The sequence below is a fragment of the Ophidiomyces ophidiicola genome (genome assembly GCF_022830035.1).
Source record: "Ophidiomyces ophidiicola strain CBS 122913 chromosome Unknown scaffold_36, whole genome shotgun sequence".
In the NCBI taxonomy this organism is placed as follows: domain Eukaryota; kingdom Fungi; phylum Ascomycota; class Eurotiomycetes; order Onygenales; family Onygenaceae; genus Ophidiomyces; species Ophidiomyces ophidiicola.
In genome coordinates, this window is record NW_026054676.1 from 136,374 (window position 1) to 154,853 (window position 18,480).

At 48.7% G+C, this 18,480-nt stretch overlaps 2 protein-coding genes across 2 annotated transcripts; one reads left to right on the forward strand and one right to left on the reverse strand.

Moving 5' to 3' along the window:
* Positions 1-5,290: 5,290 nt before the first annotated feature.
* On the reverse strand, positions 5,291-8,702 carry LOZ57_006139 (uncharacterized protein; the record flags this gene model as incomplete). Its single annotated transcript, XM_049255160.1, has 9 exons — positions 5,291-5,322; positions 5,424-5,544; positions 5,650-6,055; positions 6,117-6,563; positions 6,634-6,795; positions 6,854-7,025; positions 7,096-7,573; positions 7,646-7,828; positions 7,893-8,702. 9 exons carry the CDS (start codon positions 8,700-8,702, stop codon positions 5,291-5,293), a joined length of 2,811 nt encoding a protein of 936 aa, XP_049105888.1.
* A 4,249-nt stretch (positions 8,703-12,951) lies between these two features.
* SNT2 (putative PHD type zinc finger protein with BAH domain-containing protein) lies at positions 12,952-18,122 on the forward strand (the record flags this gene model as incomplete). Its single annotated transcript, XM_049255161.1, has 2 exons — positions 12,952-13,678; positions 13,744-18,122. The coding sequence occupies 2 exons, from the start codon at positions 12,952-12,954 to the stop codon at positions 18,120-18,122; spliced, it is 5,106 nt and encodes a 1,701-aa protein (XP_049105889.1).
* Between the last annotated feature and the right edge of the window lie 358 nt (positions 18,123-18,480).

The window sequence follows — 18,480 nt, forward strand, 5'->3', positions numbered from 1 at the left end:
GAGGTAGTAGAAGTTCGGCTGTGCAAAGTACAATTTCAAACGCATTAAGTTTCAAAACTGGCTTACCTGCCTTATTTGAACGTCTTTCTTCCGAGTCACTATCCTCTTGAACTCACCAGTCTCTAGTCTTTAATTTTCTCTCTTATGTGGCTTGTTATAAAACGAAGGGAGTCGATATCTCTCTTTATTTTAAAGAGCAAAATCCTTCGTTTGATTTGATGACTCCAGTGTAGCCTCAAACACCTGGTTTGCACACAAATAAAAGGTGATGCTGTGTTTTTCTTTTTAAAACCCGAATGAACTTATTTCCTCATTGACCAACTCCTGTCATATACTCAACCAGGGCAAAGAAGTGTAGTATTAGTGTTCCAGCGGCGCCCGCGTCGCCCGTGAATAGATCGAATCGGTATGCGGAACATCCGCGCATTCGAGGCAGAAGGTACGAGCCCGTGCGACTGAGAACCAACTTTGGCCGGCTTCCACAATCGTGACGGTTTTCGCAGAGGACCCACAGGGCGTTGATGGCAATTAATTATACATGCATCGGAGCGGCGAGGGATGGAACGAAGCGAAGCGGGCTGTGTGGCTCGAGTCTTTTGTGAAGGCAGCCTTGTTAGAAGGCAAGAAATAACTTGAGGTGAGGTTGGAGGATTAGAATTGGTGAAGAAGGTAAATTCCGAGCGTTACGTAGGGACTCTTCTAGTGAAAAATTAGAATTAGAATGATATGTCCCTTGTCGTTCGATAAAGTGCTCCAAAACAACGAGAAAACGTGGACACTTGCCCTTGCACCACAGTCGAAGACCAGGTAAAGCGGCGAGGGCGCAAAAGTGTGGATTACGGCTTGATATAGTAGAGTATTGTAGGTAATAAAGCGCAGAGGCAAACGTGCAGGAAAGGGAAACGATAAGGAGTGTCAAGAAAGCGAAGCCGATTGGGGATGGGGAGCGGTTGGAGTCACGCTGGTGGAGGGAGAATCAAGGCCCAACGTCGAGCGTCAGACGGACTGCGACATAACCAGCGCCCGCCGGGTGAAGAGGGACGTGGAGAGAGTGCGAGCCAAGCAGTTCGATAGCATGGATTATGGAAGGAAAGGACCCACGCGCAGGGTTGCCAAATACCGCTAGCGAGTTGATCATAATACGTGACTGTGACGGGACATGACTGTACGCCGTGCCGTATCGTACGCCCGTACCGCCCGAAGCAGACAACGCGCAACCCAGCAGTCGCCTGTGTGCGCGTGGGGAAGGCCGCTGGGCCGCCCTAAGGCCAGGGAGGCCCTGTGTTCCTCGGTATCGAGCCCCGACGCTGTTCTCCTTCGTGCGCAAGGGCTGTTGCGGGGACCACTCCGCTCAAGGAACGACTCCTAGGGTTCAGAAGGGGAGGCACCGAAACCTTCACCTAGCCGTTGGTCAAAGAGCCAATAAACGGGGATGATCGTCCGCTGCTGACGAGCCTCCGCGCCGTCACACGCTCAGAAGCGCTGATCGGCTGTCCTGTGCAAGTGGCATGTTACTTAAAAAAAGGGTGTTCTGTTTGCCTTCGAAGTGCCGAACTGTTGTAGGTTGAACTTGAAACAGTCTGCCGCTTGGTGTAGTTACAGTTCTGAGGAACATCTGGAGAAAGACGGCTCGGAGGGAACAGGGAACATACACCGGTTCCCACAACAGTCCTTTTGTTCGTACAACAGGAGGGGCAATAATAATGAAAGATGAAGCGTTACCACTTCCAAGCTTCTACTAAATCCCTTAGTCGACCAATACCAGCTACTAAATTGACGTTGAATGAGCCCACATGTTGCTCCGACCATAATTGCGACCATAACTTGCCTTGTGCCATATCCGTCGCCCACTGTGATGCTTGAGGCATCCTTCTAGCCAGGGAGCCTCGATTATCATTATTATTATTATATTGAAAGCTGGCAAAAGTTCCAGTTTAAGCTCCCTGGGCCTCCTCCCTGCCACGTGGTAGGCTGGCTCTCGTCACCCAGGCCCTCGCGTCGCCTTGTCAAGCACCTGCTGTCCCCATAGCCCCATATCCGAACCGCTCTTGGGTTGCTTTGACCTGCCTTCCCTCCTCCAGCACAAAACGCGGACTGACGGGAATTGCAGATCACGCTTGCGAAACGAGGCCTTCATCGAACAATTCCATGACTTGTTGATCTCTGGACCTCCAGCCTCTTGAGGCCAGGTCCAGCAGCCTGGGATATCTCGTATTTTTGAGCCGGGGGGGTCGCTACTTTCACCATTCATGACACTACTGGTTCGCTATCGGAGACAGAACAGGCGGAGGTATGATGAAAGGGTACGAAGATGAGTTTCTTTATGTTCAGCTTTTTGATATTTACTCTTGACATAATGACATCCGACACCTCTATTTGTATGTCCACCATTTTACCCATCCTTGCAACTTTTGTGCTGCCGATCAACGCTAATCCAAAGCAACTGTAGCAATACAAAGGGACCTTCTGGTACCACTAACAACCTACCGAGCCGTTAATACGGCACTGGACTCTGTATTACAGGTAGTTTTACGCATTATTACTCCCTACAGAACACCGTCCCTGAGTACATCCAGGCATCCAAATATACCAGCCAAAACAAGGTTGGATTTTGGAAAAGGCCCTTGCTTTTTTGCATGGTGTGCAAAGGGACCAGCGATTGAAATAGCAATCAGTTAAGAGAAGGCAACTTGGGGCCTTTTTAATCTACTGATTAATTATATCTGAAACGATCAAGTCGTGTTTGCACATATGAGCGACACAACAATAGAATTGGCAAATCAGAGGGACCAGCAGATTTATGCATGCATATATGTATATGTATACCACTTTTTGACCGCCTTAGCCAGCATTTATTGATTTTGATTATCTTATTAAAATGAGATATTGACAGAGATAGATGGCATCTTTTATGGTTATGAGTTTAAATTATATATTGGTGTTGACGTCAAATGAATCCGTTGGACTGCGGACTAATAATATCACTGCTGTTTCCTTGCGAATGATACTGTGGGGATTGCCCGATATCGCAGTGGAGAATTCTACTTACAGGGTAGTATGTTTAGAAGAGATCGTTTAGAACTAATCTCGGGTCACCTTAGCTAGTTTTGTCTGCATATCTAGGTTAGGCATTGAGTAGCACTACACCCAACAAGGAAAAGCTTGATCAAAATCGCATGGGTTCAAGAAGCCCCAATTAATTCTATTGTCTGCATATCTGCATATTATTGACTCGGATCTAGATCCGGTAGTACCGGCCCTGCAGCATCTAAGATATAACTTTCAATTTATCAAAACACAGATATTATAACATTCGTACGGGTAGGATATTTTCCTGGATATCCTGCTACATGAACGAAGCGAATTAAGGATTAATTCCCATTGATTACCTGTTGGGATGAGGGGAGTTGGGACCGACAGGTTCTTGAAAAGAGAAACAAGCACCACGGTCAGCATCCGCTGGTATTGTGTAAAGGGGGACTACTGAACAATAAAACCAAGTCAAGGACCGAAAACCCTACACCACGCCTTTCGCATTTCAAGAAACTCTTGCACCCAGTCGAGCTTATTTAAAAGAAAGCATATGAGCCGTCATTAATAACGTTGAATGGGGAAGTGCTTCAGTTGTACTAGACATTGCGTAATGACCAAATGTGTTGGTTGCACCGTATCGGGATAAGAGGTGAACAGAGTGTGCTGTATTGGCTGGTAATAAACAGCATTCTAGAATAATGCGGGGAAATCTCGACAAACCAAGCCAATCCCACAGGCTTCTGTCAAGCTTCTAGAAGCCTTCCAGACGCGCCCTAGCGTCCCAAGCATCGCTCAATGCTACTGAAAAGGGAATGGGCGCGAGGATCCTTGCTGGGTTCATAAGTCATTCCGAGCGTCAAATGCTCCTGTTACGACGTGGTAGCAGAGCTAGTGGGCCATGTACGCTGGGGCTGGACGATGGTGTCCATCACTCTGGATTCCTGATTGCGAATAAATAACTACCATTATTTGGCTTGGGTATTCTGCCGTATAATGTTTTCTCCGGGTAGTTGAATCCATAAATACCGTACGCACACTACCAGTTGGGGCCGCAGGCAGAGGTCGGGTAATAAAATACCTAGTCTGAGGGACCTGTCACATTCTTCATGCCCTTGGACATGCACCCTGTTCACCAGCAAGCCAATACGGGACGATACAGGCCTGTACACCAATCAGTCTAGTAACTTGACTCCATCCGTCGATCATTGTTGGCTAAATGTGCATTATAGATCACTGATTGGCTGTCTCACCACGCCACAGGAAGGAATCGAAGCCAAAGGAAAAAAATTAAAAAAAAAAAAGAAGAAACAGTGCAACATGAATGGACCAAACATATCCACTTGTACGGGCAACCAATGTTTTTTCGCCGTTATTTTACCCTCTACCAGTCTTTCCTGAGGTGTGTCAAGGCCTGTACTTTACTGTTTTCAAAATACACCCATACGTAACATACGTTTGTAATATTACGCACAACAAGGGTCACTTACACTATACTGGTCCAGAATGTTATCTGCACAGTTCTGAATTTTGTAAACCCCAAAAGGCGGCCAGGGCATCAGGGAAAACAAGAATATAAACCCAGAGGAGTCGTCGGAATTTTGGTCTCGGACTGTTGGGACACCGCAGCGCGACCCCTCTTTTGTGGAAGTCTTTGGGCGATCCAAATCCTCCCACTATTTCAAAAACTCAAAAAAAAAAATGAGTAAAACAAATCATTCCAATGTACCAGGGTTCCTGGTGTTATGCACAGGAAGCCGTTTTGCCCCTCAGGCTGTTTTCTGCCTTCTGAACTTTTGTTCCAGATGATTTAATCACGATGATTCGCTCTGCCGGAAGAAAGAGATAAGACCTTTCATGTGTGCGCTCTGGCCCTTTCGTCAATCGGGCTTCTTCGACGCCTCGTCCGTATTGGACCCAATGAATAATGGGCTGCAATTCAATTTTTGCCATCTAGGCTCTTCGAGGATCATTTAGAGCCTGGCCTGGCATTGTATGTATGCATTTCTTTTTTTTCTTCCTCTTTTTTCGGCGCCGAACCCGGTATGCTTCGGAAACCGTCGCCTCACGGGAAACATTCACAACACTCTCAAAATATTCCTTTTGCATAGTAGTTACAGAGACCCTGCTCCATCCATTACTATTGTGAGGCGCAATATCTGGCATTCTGCATCTTCGCCGTGTTCGCCACATCTTAAGAAAGCTTGTTGCGTGAACAGAGCAACGCATGCGGGAGAACCCCCAGAAGAACCCAATTTATTCACTCATCAAGTTCCACGATCATTTGGCGCTCTACAGAGCAAATCACTATTAGCATTGCCCCTGGCTCTCTTGTTCCGCAAACAGAAAGTATCTTTGTGCACCTCTGAAAGAGAGGAAAGAGGAGGACATACCCCAGAGTTTGCTTGCAGAGGAAATAATAACCTCAGCCTTGCGGAGAAGTTTAGCATTCAGCCGCTCCGCTTCTTTCATCTTATCCTCACCCTGGCGTGATTTGCCGTTTCGAGGTTGTCCCTGGCATCGCATCCAAGGTTAGCAACAATGAGGTGAATACATTTGTTTGTACGTATATACGCAGCAGCAGTAATTATAATAAAAATAGTAACAAAACCTACTCACCATCATCAGTACGGGCACTAAATCCTTCCCTTCAGCTTCAGCCAGTGCTCTCAGGGTCTTGAATCCATTCTCCCATAACAACCTCGCCGTTCGACTCTTCACATACGTCACCTGCGCCAGCTCCAAAAGGTCTGCCCTTGCGCCAGCTTGTAGTCGATCACGCATATGGTCGAGAACAACCGCAAGCATGTCCCACCCCATTCGCTGACAGAACTTCACCATACCCGCGGCGAAGCCGTGGCAGATCTGAGTCAAATTCTGCACGTTGCCACGCGGGGTGCGGTATTTTTGAGCCACTGCTGACACAGGCACCTCATTGCTGAGATCACGGAGTTGGAATGCCGTGTAAGCCCGCTGATAAATCCTGCTTAAGTTCGTATCTAGCGGCATACCTCCTCCTTGCGCCCTAGAAGTAGTCGAGGGATTAGCTACTGGTCACTAAACGCATATAAAACATTAGGTCTTACATTGAATTAACAAATGCTGGCTTAACACCCATATATTGCAAAGCACGACACCCACTATCATCAAGGCCATTAATCTCATCGCGAAGGACAGGCCAGTCGATGTCAATGCCGGTCCCGGATTGAAGTGGTGCAAACATATAAAAGATGTGCATTTCGCCATCCATTACGAAAGCTTGAAGTGCCTGTTTGAGTTGCTCATGGATGAATATGCCATCCTCTGGGGTAAAAGCAGACGCAACAATTGCCTGGCCAAGTCGAGTGGGTTCGTAGGAACCATCAACGGTTATATTAAGTAGATGTGAGGCTACTAACTCTTTGAGAGTTGAATTAACCAAGTCAAAAAGTTCCGCTTCCTCTACACTCTGGTAGAGGAGTGAGGATCTGATGTAGTCGTTAATACCTTCGCGCCCTGAGACAAGGCGGGTCGCAACGGCTTCTAATAACGCCCTTTATAATCGTAGCGTCCGTATTAATATATCGCAGCTAGATATTCAAAAAGCCAAGTACTATAGCATACCGTTCAATTCCCCTTTTTTCTGGCGATAAGCCACTGGCAATAGCTGGCATTTCGGCATCAAGCAGATCAAGAACTGCCTCAAGGTCTTCTGGCGTACAACATAAGAACGTCTCCCCGACTTCGTCTTTTCCTTTACGGCCAGCTCGACCTCGCATCTGTCGTCTGAATTTTTCGGTTATTAATTGTACCAACCAAAGCAACACAAAACCAATGTACGTACAGCATAGCAGGGCCAACAAGATCACGGCCCATTCGAGCACCGCAAAGAATTACTCTCCTAGCTGGTAAATTAATTCCAGCTGCCAAGCTGCATGTAGCAACTAGAACCTTAAGAATGCCTCGGTCATATCCTTCTGCAATTAAATCTCGTTCTTCTGTGGTTAAACCGGCATCTACAGTAGGTGTTATTACAAGGTTCAATTCATTGAGGCGCCGGCAGTGATAGGGAGAGGGGATACTAACGATGAAAGGCAACGCCTTTAATAACAGTCTTTTCAAATACTGGATCGAGACCACATGGAAGACTTTGCAAACTTGCCACGAGATCCATGCGTTTTTCTAGAATTTCTGGATTTGACATACTCTCATCCGGCATTGCATCACTGATAAGCAGCGCGTTTGCATGGCAGGCTTGCCTGCTCCCACAAAATACCAGCGCACCGTATCCAGAGGTCGCAGTTTCCAAAGCCAATGACACCATAGCATTAGGAATTGGGCGTTCCAATTCCTTATACACAGACTGAGAGATTTCTCTCACAGCGAGTACCCCATTATCGGTGGCGTTGGATTTATTCAGTGCGAGTGCTGTGCGCAAAATTTCCTTTGAATTTCCGGCCGGATAAACCAAATTTTCATACACAAGAAACTCTTGAACTGGAATTGGGCGATAGTTCGAGATATAATAGTTTGCATGGAGCCATTTTGCCAGTACTTCTGTGTTCTATTCCAAAGATTATCAAAAACGAACGGGTATCTCAATGTGCTGCAGCACACGATGCAGCATACGACGTACCGACAAAGTAGCGCTCATGCCAACAATTTGGATATCTTGCTGAAGCAGGAGCAACTTCGATACCATAATTTCAATCAAATAACCACGATGCTCGTCATCGAGCATGTGAAGTTCGTCCAATACAACAATGCCCAATTCGTCAATATTGCACTCTTCAATAGCAGAGTTCACGATCATATTAGCCTATATTTTTGTTAGTTGAATTAAATCTGCGGAAGAACCAACAACTTAATTGATATCCACGGACCTTCTCAATTGTGCATACGGCAATATCCGTATCCGACCATGTACTCCTGGATTTGCTCCCTCCAAAGAACCCCGTGACACGAACAGAGCTCAGCGGTAACTTTGTGTGCGAAGGTGGCTGTGGAAATCTATCACTCTGCTCCACACACTTCTCCACACCTTCTACCAGCTGCCGAAGCCATTTCAACTTCTCCTGCACCAGAGCCACGTAAGGAAGGACAAGTATAGCTTTCTTGCGAGGGTTGTCAATGATACGCTTCAGCATCAGCACATCTGCCACTAGGGACTTCCCTCCTCCCGTAGGGGCGCTGTAGACCAAGTTCTTCTCGGCTGTAAGATGACCACGTCCAAGAAGACACGATGCCTGCCAAGGGTATATGCAGTTCACACCCATAGACTCAAAATTGGTTATGAGGCGCTGGGGCAGTCCATACCTGGGGTGCCGTAGGGAAAGTAGAGGGTTCTGTGACGGACCAGGGGTGCTGGAGACAACTTTGCGTTGGGTGTAAGTTGCGAAATCCTCCTTTGGCAGGACTGCATCTGGTAATGTACGTATCTCGCTGGCCACAAGGCGCTGCTTGTTTGGATTAATGGGCGTGGTACGGGATAAACCGACTTGTGCACGACCATTGTGAGTTTTTTGCGACTGAAGGAGCTGACGGGCAGAGGTGAACGGTGACAGGGTTTCGCTCTCTGATCGAGAACGCTTTACGCCTGCAGCAGACGCTGAGTACAGCTTTTGCTTTTGGGCAATCTCAATCGATGTTTGAAAGCCAGCTGATTGAAGGCCCCGAGTAGCATTGGAACTCATGGCACAACTCCAAAAAATGGGTTCTGAAATTTGGCTAGCAACTACCAAGAGCCAAAGCCGGCTATGCTAGCAGATAAGGGCAGCCCTCTAGTCATTTCTCCATAGACATCCTGTTCGTCTCGCCGTCGCTATCCCTCTGTTTATTTTCACGCGATGTTGATATCAGGCTGAAGTTCCGAGGTATTTTTCCGGGTCCGGACTCCGATTACGTCATTTTCAAGACTCAGCAAAGTCAAAATTTGCCAAGTAGTTACTTCGTCCTCACCACTCTTATGACCCAAAATCCGCCCTTCGCGGCCTATGTCATGACATTCTTATTTCAAAACTGCCAACTAGCTTTCTGCCTCTCCAGCCTGTTTCAGTCATACAGGGACCACCATTGTACCATCAACTTCCTTTTTTTTTTTCTTTTTTGACTCCGCTGGAGAATTTTAAACACACGATTTTGATTTTTTTCATTGTAGCACATACTCCATAGTACTTTTTCATTTACGTCAACCTTTATAAAAATTATTCCGCTTAACAAACCGTTTGGACTTAATGCATTAATTTCATAACAGTAGGACATCTGTTTATGATATATTGGTATATTGAAGCGAGTGTTGTTAATGGAGGAATAACAGCGTGTGCCCTTTATCAAAAAGATCTGGTCTTTTGGATTATGCTGGGTATATGGTGTTAAATTCTTTAGATACATACTGCATGCGCTGATAGACTTGTTTGATTGCATACCATGGTGTAGTACATGTGTAATTATTTGACAAGCGAGATTGTCACAGGCTAAGGGACAAAAAGGCATGGGTTTAATTGGAAACAAAATAATTCTTAGTATTTTTAGAAAATATCTTCCTAGGTGAAAGATATTTCAGATCAATAATGTGTTCAGATTAAGATCGATCGCTGCAACTACATCGTCATCTCAGTTTCATGAGGTTAGAAAATCTCCAGAACAAAAGAAAGAAGAGTTCGAGAATCACTATCAAGAAATATATATACTATCAAGAATATATGCTGGGTCTCATCAGAAAAAGTCAGGCGATACCGCCATTATGGGCAGTGATGTTACCCGCCCAGACGCATTTGAGTTTTCTCTCGAATCACGCAATTGCATTCTGGATACTCCGTAGTCTCAAATTATTAGTGCGGGTTCACTATCATACCATCGACTCTGGTGACCTGGCAGTCCAGGCGCTTGTGGTGGGTAGGGTGCCAAGGCGTCCCCAGAAAGTTTGGTAATCCACACCTCTCCGAGACTAGTCCAAAAAAGTATTAGCGCTGTCAGGTGAATATTCTCGCCCAACCTCCAGTCATAGGAGCTGGTGGAGCGACCGGCGGAACATTTTGGCGCAGACGCCGGCGCACGGGGTTGGAACGGGAGAGGGATATTCATGAGAAAATGCTGGATGTATTTTTCCGGGCAAAGCTATAATTAAACGAAAGATGATGGCAAACTATGACGTAGAGTGTCTGGGGTGGCTCTATATTGGCAAAGAGGCCGAGGCGCTGACACATTAAGATGAGCACATCGGTGAGTCGGCAGCAACGAGACTAAAGATACCAACTGGTGGTAGAAAAGGGCGGGTTTGTTGCTGGCGAGCGGGTGCCCCGCGAAGAATAGGCGAAGGCATAGAGCGGCAAGATCATCGTTTCATCGAGAGAAATGAATCCTGCGCGGTGTGTGCGCCGCCCAATGTGCCCTCCGTTTGGATGGGCTAGCTCAATAATGCCATGCTAAAGAAGACACTGTACATACAAACAGAATTTTGGTTCACATAGTTGAAGACTAACAATGTGCGGCAACTTGGTCATTTAAGACGCACGCTGTTAACTTAAGCTAGCCCAAGATGTATTGTGGCGGTCCACTCCTGGCCTGGTGCTTGCGTAATGGAGAGGACGTGCTCGGGATTAAAACGGAATTGCCAGCTCAAGGCCGCCTCGTTGTGGATGGGTTTACACGGGAAGGACCCTAGTTTGCTGAATTGATGCCGATTCACGCATGGGTTGAAATATAGCGGGTCATCGTGGGGGGGTATCAACGGCGGTCTGTCGAGCGACGACGGCTGGCCCTGTTCCTCGCCGCGAAGGGAGCCCCTCCTCCAGGATTGGCGGGCAGTGCGGTGTTGGGGCTCGCGGTTGGCGATTGGGAACGAGGTGATTGAGTTCAAATCTGCAGCTAACTAGTTATTGGCCAGCGAACTTGGCGCGCGTGGCTGATTACAAGTTGCAGTTCCGTCCAGTACCCTGGCCTAGGAACCTTGACGATATGGCTATATGGCCCGATGTACCACGCTGGTAGCTCGCTGCCTTGGAAGACCTAGCAGTGGTACCTGGCCGATACCTGTTGTGACTTGAGGGAACTGAGGGCGCTGTGCTGCACGTCCAGATCTGAGGGCCAAGAAACAATGCTTCTGGATACGCAAGCGAGGAACCGTGCAACCGAGCAGGGCGGCATCGTCGGTCGGCCTGAAAGCGCCAGCTTTGCCTGGGCAAATGCAGCTGGCGAGAAATGGGCCCTTCTCAGCTATTCTTACGGCTATGTATCTCAATAGGCGGGGTGTTTCGAGCTGCATGATCCGCCCGCGGGCACATCCCAATCTGCTTCGTGACGGAATACGGTACTGGGCAGCACAGTTGCTCGTTCCCAAGACGCCACGTCTGAACACCAGCGACTCTGTGGGCTTCGGATGAATTGCCTGTAATATAGCTGCCCGCCTCCAGCCTGTAATGCTGGGAGGTAATCTGTAACCAATGGGGCCGGTTTGAAGCGCTTTGCACAAACACCAAGTCACTAGGCGTGCACAGCTGGCCCCATGTCCCTGCACCGCAACATCTAGTTAGTTAGTTAGTTAGGAGTCAACGGCGGTGCTCGACGGCATGCGGCTGGAGCCAGCAGGCCCGAGTGCCAGCGAGTGGGCAAGGCGTGAGGGTTCGCATGCGATCGGCTGCGACAAGCGCCTGGAAGATGAAACGCCTGGAGCGCGTTGCTTCAGCTCTCCTGGCTGCTCGCCTTTTTGCCGCTGCGATCAGTGCTCCGGGTGACACCAGGGTGTCTGACCCACTGATCCGGACTAGCGTGCTGGCTGTCCCAGACTTTTTCGCCAGAAAAGGCCCCGAGGAAGTTCGAAGGTGGGCGGGAAGACAAGCAATCCCATGAGTTTTCCCTTTGAGCATATAAGAACTAGTTAGTCAACCGCCAGCCAGCTAATCATGCAGTGAGTTTGTCGGGACATTCCCTTCTTTTGGCCGGCCCTGTTTCTGCACCCTCTTTTTCTTCCTTTCTGCACCTTTGTTCTCTTCCCTTCTCCATCACCCTGTATGATAATCGCGTACCGCGCTCCCAACGCGGCCTCCCTTCCCTTGCGATCCTGCTGTTCCGCTCTTCAATCCCATCCCTCCACGCTGGTAAGTCCAGGGCATACCCTCTTCCTCTCCCCCCCTCTCTGTTCATTAAAGTTTCTGCCTCCCAGCTCCCCATCTCTTCTCTTCGCCCCATGTGCCACTTCGATTATGTATCATTCACGCACAACCACCACGCCTTTTCATAACACAAACCCACCACCTTGCCCTGGGCTCTTGTCTGTTGCTTCATAACACAATATTTGCCCTACTTTTTCCCTTTTCTCTATTCTGCCCTAATTTGCCTCTGTCCACACACCGATATCTTACTTTCCCCATCCTCTCCTTCCCGCCCATCCTCCTACCCCAGCATCTTCTTCGGCTTTCTTTGTCCAACACCGCTTCCGCGTCTCTCCCTAGTGCCTTGCATCCCCTGGTGCTATCTGTCTTATCTCATATCTGGTCACAGCCCAGCTTTGCTGCGCCTGATCTTGTCCGAGAACGCCAAAGCCTGTCTGGCATCATAAGGTTCGGGGTTGGCTCGGCTCCACCGACGCCCCGATTTCTTTCTTCTCATCTGCACAGTTTGTGACCTTAGGCTAGTGCTTGCCATTTGTCCCATATTTGATGTGATCTGATTTGCGGTGTGGTTTCGCCGCGTCACGCTCTCTGCTGCGTGTTCACCAACTTTCCCCTTCTTTTTTCAAATACTACATAACTAGCAGGCCTGTTTTGTAACTGTTTCCGGTATTACAGACGGTATACGCCCGCCACGCCTCGATCAGCTCCTCCCAGTTCCCAGGCCTCACCACTCCGCGCCGCATGACACGCTGTCGCCTTCAGTGAATGCATTTATCCTGCCTTGCAGCAATTGGCAGGTTATCCCTGACGTTGCCCTGTGTCGCTGCCACACATGGCAACAGTTCAGGATGGCTCGCTCTCCACAGAGAGTGAAGCACTCGCGAAGTCCGCCTCGCCGGCCCCAAGCAAAAACGAAAAACTGGACGACGCGGCAGACACCAGCTGTGACGAAGCGGACAGCACGCATTCACAACCGATGACCACAACCAGATCTGCTTCTTCGGCAGCAGATACCCCTAAATTACAGCCAACCGCCCTTAGCTCCTCGTCTACCCCAGCCCCGTATGGCACCCGATCAAGGAACCGAGTAGGCTTGCCCCGACCTAATTATGCCGAAGACCGCGATCTCGACTTGGACCTCGAGCCTATAGGCGCTGCAAAGCCCAGCAGCGCCAAAAAGACGTTCTCAACCGGTCAGTCCACCTCCCGAAGCTCTCCATCTGCCGACAGGCCCGCCGGCGTGAGTACAAGGAGAGCTCGTAACGATTCAAACTATGGTTCTTCCACGAAGGAGCCTATTCCGGGAACATCGACCTTTTCCGTAAACCCCAATGTTATCAACGGGTCCAAAAAGCGGAAACAGCCGGGCTCTGGCGCGACCGCGGTGGGATCGTCGACACCCACCAGTACGGGCCAAGCGAGCAAAAAATTCATTGTTACTCCTTCGGGTTCGGCTGAACTAGAATGTGCGACAAATATGATGTCGTTTCATAACTCTCGCGGGTATTTGAAAAATGGGAAACTTAAGGCTGATGATGGCACAACTTTGGCTCCGAATGGTACGATGATTCTAACCCGATCTCCTTTCTGCAAATATAGATGCTAACTTTCGGGTTGTTTATAGATCATGTATACCTTATTTGCGAACCGCCCGGCGAACCGTACTACCTTGCTCGGATAATGGAGTTTCAGCCTTCTAAGGACGACCCAACTGGCCCTATTGAGACAGTGCGCGTTAACTGGTACTATCGGCCGCGCGACATTCAACGCAGATCCGTCGACCCACGAATGGTATTTGCTTCAATGCATTCCGATACTTGTCCATTGACGTCACTTCGAGGGAAATGCCAGATTTTACACTCATTTGAAATCAGCAATGTAGACGAATACAGAAAGGGTGAAAACTGTTTTTGGTTTGATAAGATGTATGATCGTTATATTCAACGCTACTACGACGTGATACCCACCAGCCAGGTCATTAATGTCCCTCAACACGTGAAAAAAGTTTTGGATGAAAGGTGGAAATTTATCCTAGTTGAAAGCGGTCGCGCGAAAGAATTGACAGGCGCTGTCAAGACATGCAAACGATGCAGTCAATATGCTGCCAAGTATGACTTCTACGTGTCTTTCTCTTCATATATCCCATCTAACCTGACTTCTAGTGTCGATTCCGTAGACTGTGCCGTATGCCATCGCACCTATCATATGAATTGCGTCCGTCCAGTATTACAGAAGAAACCGGCCCGCGGCTTTGCCTGGGCTTGTGCTGCCTGTAGCCGCGCTCAGGACAAGAAAATGGAAGCAAGAAATACGCCAATCATAGGCGGAGCGCACCGAGAAGCAGAGCAAGATGCCTTTGAAGAGGATGAAGAAGACCCTGCCATTGTTGCCGAAGCTACACAGCGTAGTAGCCCTTCTGGCAACGACACTGTTGCTCATAAGGCGACACCTGAACAGACCGCGCAGGCGAAGCTATGGCCTTTTCGCTACCTTGGACTTCATTGTCGAGTTGAGGAAGCGCTTGAATACGACGATAGAATTTATCCTCGAGCTAGTTCAAGAATTGGCTCCCGTCATCAAGCTACCATTCCTCCTTGGTGCGGTCGTCCTATCGAGTTCGTAAAAGGACCAGAGGTCAAAAAGAAATATCTAAAAGCAAAAAAAGAGACCAAACTGTCAAGAGAAGCTGTCGCCGTCATGGAAGCCGAGAAAGCTGAACGAGCAAAACGGCCAAAGTGGGTGATGGATGAGCCTGCTGGTTATATACGCCGTGGAGAAGATCAACCAGTGTCAGTAAATGGAAAACAAGTTCGCACTGCCGAAACGCTGTTCAAAATGCCGGATGCATCACAGCTTCCATCCAGAGGAGAAGATGACGACCCAGGATCACAACTCAGTCCCGATGAGCGTGAGAAGCTAATAGACGATTACATGACAGCTGCAAAAGCAATTGCATCGTCCAAAGGCATTGCAGAATATTCTACAAATTTCCTGGATAAAGCTCTAAGCATATTGTGCAATGAGAATTACAATAAAGATGCAGCTTTAGCCAAGTTAAGTAAAATTAACCGATATGGCGATCTTAAAGAGCCACACCTGAAACCTGAAGAAGTCAAACTTTTTGAAAGTGGTGTTGCGAAATATGGCTCCGAACTTCGCTTGGTTACTAAGCATGTTGTTTCCGTTCCACATAGCCAGGTTGTTCGATTCTACTATATGTGGAAGAAAACTCCAAAAGGCCGTCAGATATGGGGAAATTTTGAAGGCCGGCGCAGCAAAAAGGCAAGTAAAAGGTCGGATAATGCAATTGCCAAGTTGGCCGACGATATCGCCGATGACCACGATGATTCTGCCTTTGATAAGGAAAAGGCCGCTAGCAAAAAGCGAGGCTTTGTGTGCAAATTCTGTTCGACTAAAAGTTCAAGGCGATGGCGCCGCGCACCGTACGTGCTACCTGGGAGCGTTGCTCCTTCCGATCCTTCATGCAGAAAAGACAAAGGAATCACTTATGGCGTTGCCCTCTGTCAGCGATGTGCCTTGCTATGGAGAAAGTACGCTGTTCAATGGGAGAGTCCAGACGAAGTTGCAAAACGAATTGTCCAGGGAGGATCGAAATCGTGGAGGCGCAAATTCGAAGAAGATCTCCTTACTCAGTTGTTAATTTACACCGAATGCGACGTTAGGATCAATAGCACGACCGCTAGCACAGCCACGTCTATTGGAATCCCCGTAGTGTCGGATACTGCGAAAGAAATAGTACCAGAACCACCGAGGAAAAAGGCAAGGACCGAAAAAGACTCGGTTACGCCAGCCAAGGAGCCTTCAGTCGAACTTCCAAAGAAGAAAACGCTTGAGAAAACAGCAGATCCATCACATCTTCTGCCTGAACCCCCCAAGCCCAAAACACTTCCTTGTGCTATTTGTAAGAAAATGGAGCCCGGCGGGGACCAGCATTTATCCTGTCGAGATTGCCGCCTGACTGTGCACCGTGCTTGCTATGGAGTTAGCCCCGAACGAAATGCTTCAAAATGGTTTTGCGACACCTGTTCTAATGACCATAATCCGACGATATCGACCCGATATGAATGTATTTTGTGTCCAGTTACGTGGACAGAACATGAATTGATGGAGCCCCCTAAAATAACCCACAAAAAGAAGAGTGAGCGGGAGCGGGAAAAGGAAAGGTTAGAGAAAGAAATGGTGGCCGAGGCTATTAAACTCTATCGCCAGCGACAAGACGCTGCCGGCAAGCCTGTGGGTCCTCGAGAGGCCTTCAAACGGACAGCTGGGAATAACTGGATCCACGTTACATGTGCCATTTGGCATCCAGAGATTAAGTTCGGAAATGCCGATGCATTCGAGCCCGCAGAAGGGATGGGACTTATTCCGCCTGAAAGGTTTTTGGAGACGTGTAAGATATGCAAATCCTCTGTTGGCGCTTGTATCACCTGTCAGCTTCCTTCTTGCAACGCACGGTTCCATGTGGGATGTGCTCACCAGGCAGAGTACCAGTTTGGCTTTGATATCACACCCGTGAAAGTCAGCCGAAGGGACTCTGTGAACACCATGAAACTTGGAGAGGAGTCAGGGGCACCTACGGCTGCCGTGTGGTGTCCGCATCATACAATACCGACAATTGTTCACGAGATGAGTGATCTCTCAGGAATTGGTGACTTGAATGCTCTTCAGCTGTACTCTCGGACATGCAAGCAAGCAGACCTCGCCTTAACTGGTACTGTACGCAAAGCAGCCCATTTCCAGCAAACCGTTGGAGCTACGATGAATGGCACCCAGCAAGCAGCGGCTCGTCGTGCTGTAACCGTAAATGGAACAGGCCATGGTCATGCACGCAAAGAGAGCACTCATACATTGGGCACAAACGCGTCGGGAGAGGCGTCGCCCAAACCGGAGCGTCCATTCAGCCTAATCGAGGCAAACGGGAACGAGGTGGGCAGCAAAAATTTGGAAAGTAAGAGCTGCTCTCGCTGCCAGGCCACTGTCAGTCCCAAATGGTGGCGTCGCCATGCAAGTCGAGACGGACCGGGAGTCGATTCAAATGGCCGCCCCTACGACGGTACTGTGAATGAACCAGGTCGCAGAAGCTCCATCCACAATGTTTCCAATGGAGTCTTGCTGTACGAATGCCATAAATGCCATTTCCAAAAGTCCGAATCACCAACAACTACCCCGGATGCTCGGCCTTCGCCATTTGTCGCCGAGCGTGATTCTGGTATGCCAACTACCAAGCCACCCGAGTACCCCCATCACTCTTTTGCACCATCTCCGCATAACCCCCAGGCCCAGCCAAACCCTAACTTACATATGGCGCCTATGGCAGCCCGCACTCCGCATGGCCCAGATTGGCGACCTGAGTTCGAAAAACGTGATTATCCTGCCCCCATTATTCGAAATGGGATACCCCCTGGGTCTAATGGAATTCCACTTCCTCCGAACTTTCATCCGGGCCCCCCACCGCCGCCTCCCGCCTCGCACTTGAATGGATACGCTCCATCTCTCCCACATCCCCCTCCGCCAACCCACTACTCCAGCGGTGTGCCTGCTCCCCCTCCGCCCCCTCCTCCACATGCATACTCTCCGCGCCAGAATATGTTCTCTGCTGTTTCGTCTTCCCCAGCGAGTGGAGCTCCTTTACCCGGAGGAAGCCATGCCTATCCTTCTACCTCCCCACCAACAATGCATTACTCGCCTCAGAGTCAGATCAATAATTTACCCCAGGGCCCTTCCACTGTTCGAATGTACCCTGTTGAAAGGACGGCTGCCTCCGCTATGCCAGCCCCAGCTGCTCCTCGTCCTAGTCTAGACTCTCAGCGCCAAGCTTCTCCAGGATCCTCTGAGCCGCATGGGAAAACTACTAAAGCTGAAACAATCTCGGCTACTGGCACGAAACCTCCAAGCTCTGAGCGTCTTAATACAGGTGCCCAATTACCCCCGCCAGCAACCGGAGCAAGTGCAAGTCCATCGTTAAAAAATTTGCTTTTGTGATAGACCGAATGGGTGGAGTAGGATGACAACGGAGTTCCTCACCATTTCTTGCCTCTTTACTTGATTTTTATTTTGCTTTTTTTTTTTTCAATTATTGTGTTTGTCTACTGCTTTTTGTTCCTACGGACATTCGGAATCTGGGCGAGTTACTAGGATATACACGGAGGTCTCTTTTTATTTCTTCAGTGGTTCAATCTTCCAGCATTCTCAGGTTGCCTGGTGTGGATCAGGCAAGGGTGTTATGGGCAACTGGTGCTGGCCGTCGCTGATTTAAGCATATTGTAAGGTACTCCGAACTAGAACTTAGCAATTATTTTCTTATACCCTATCAATATCGTGCCTGCAGAATGTCCATGGT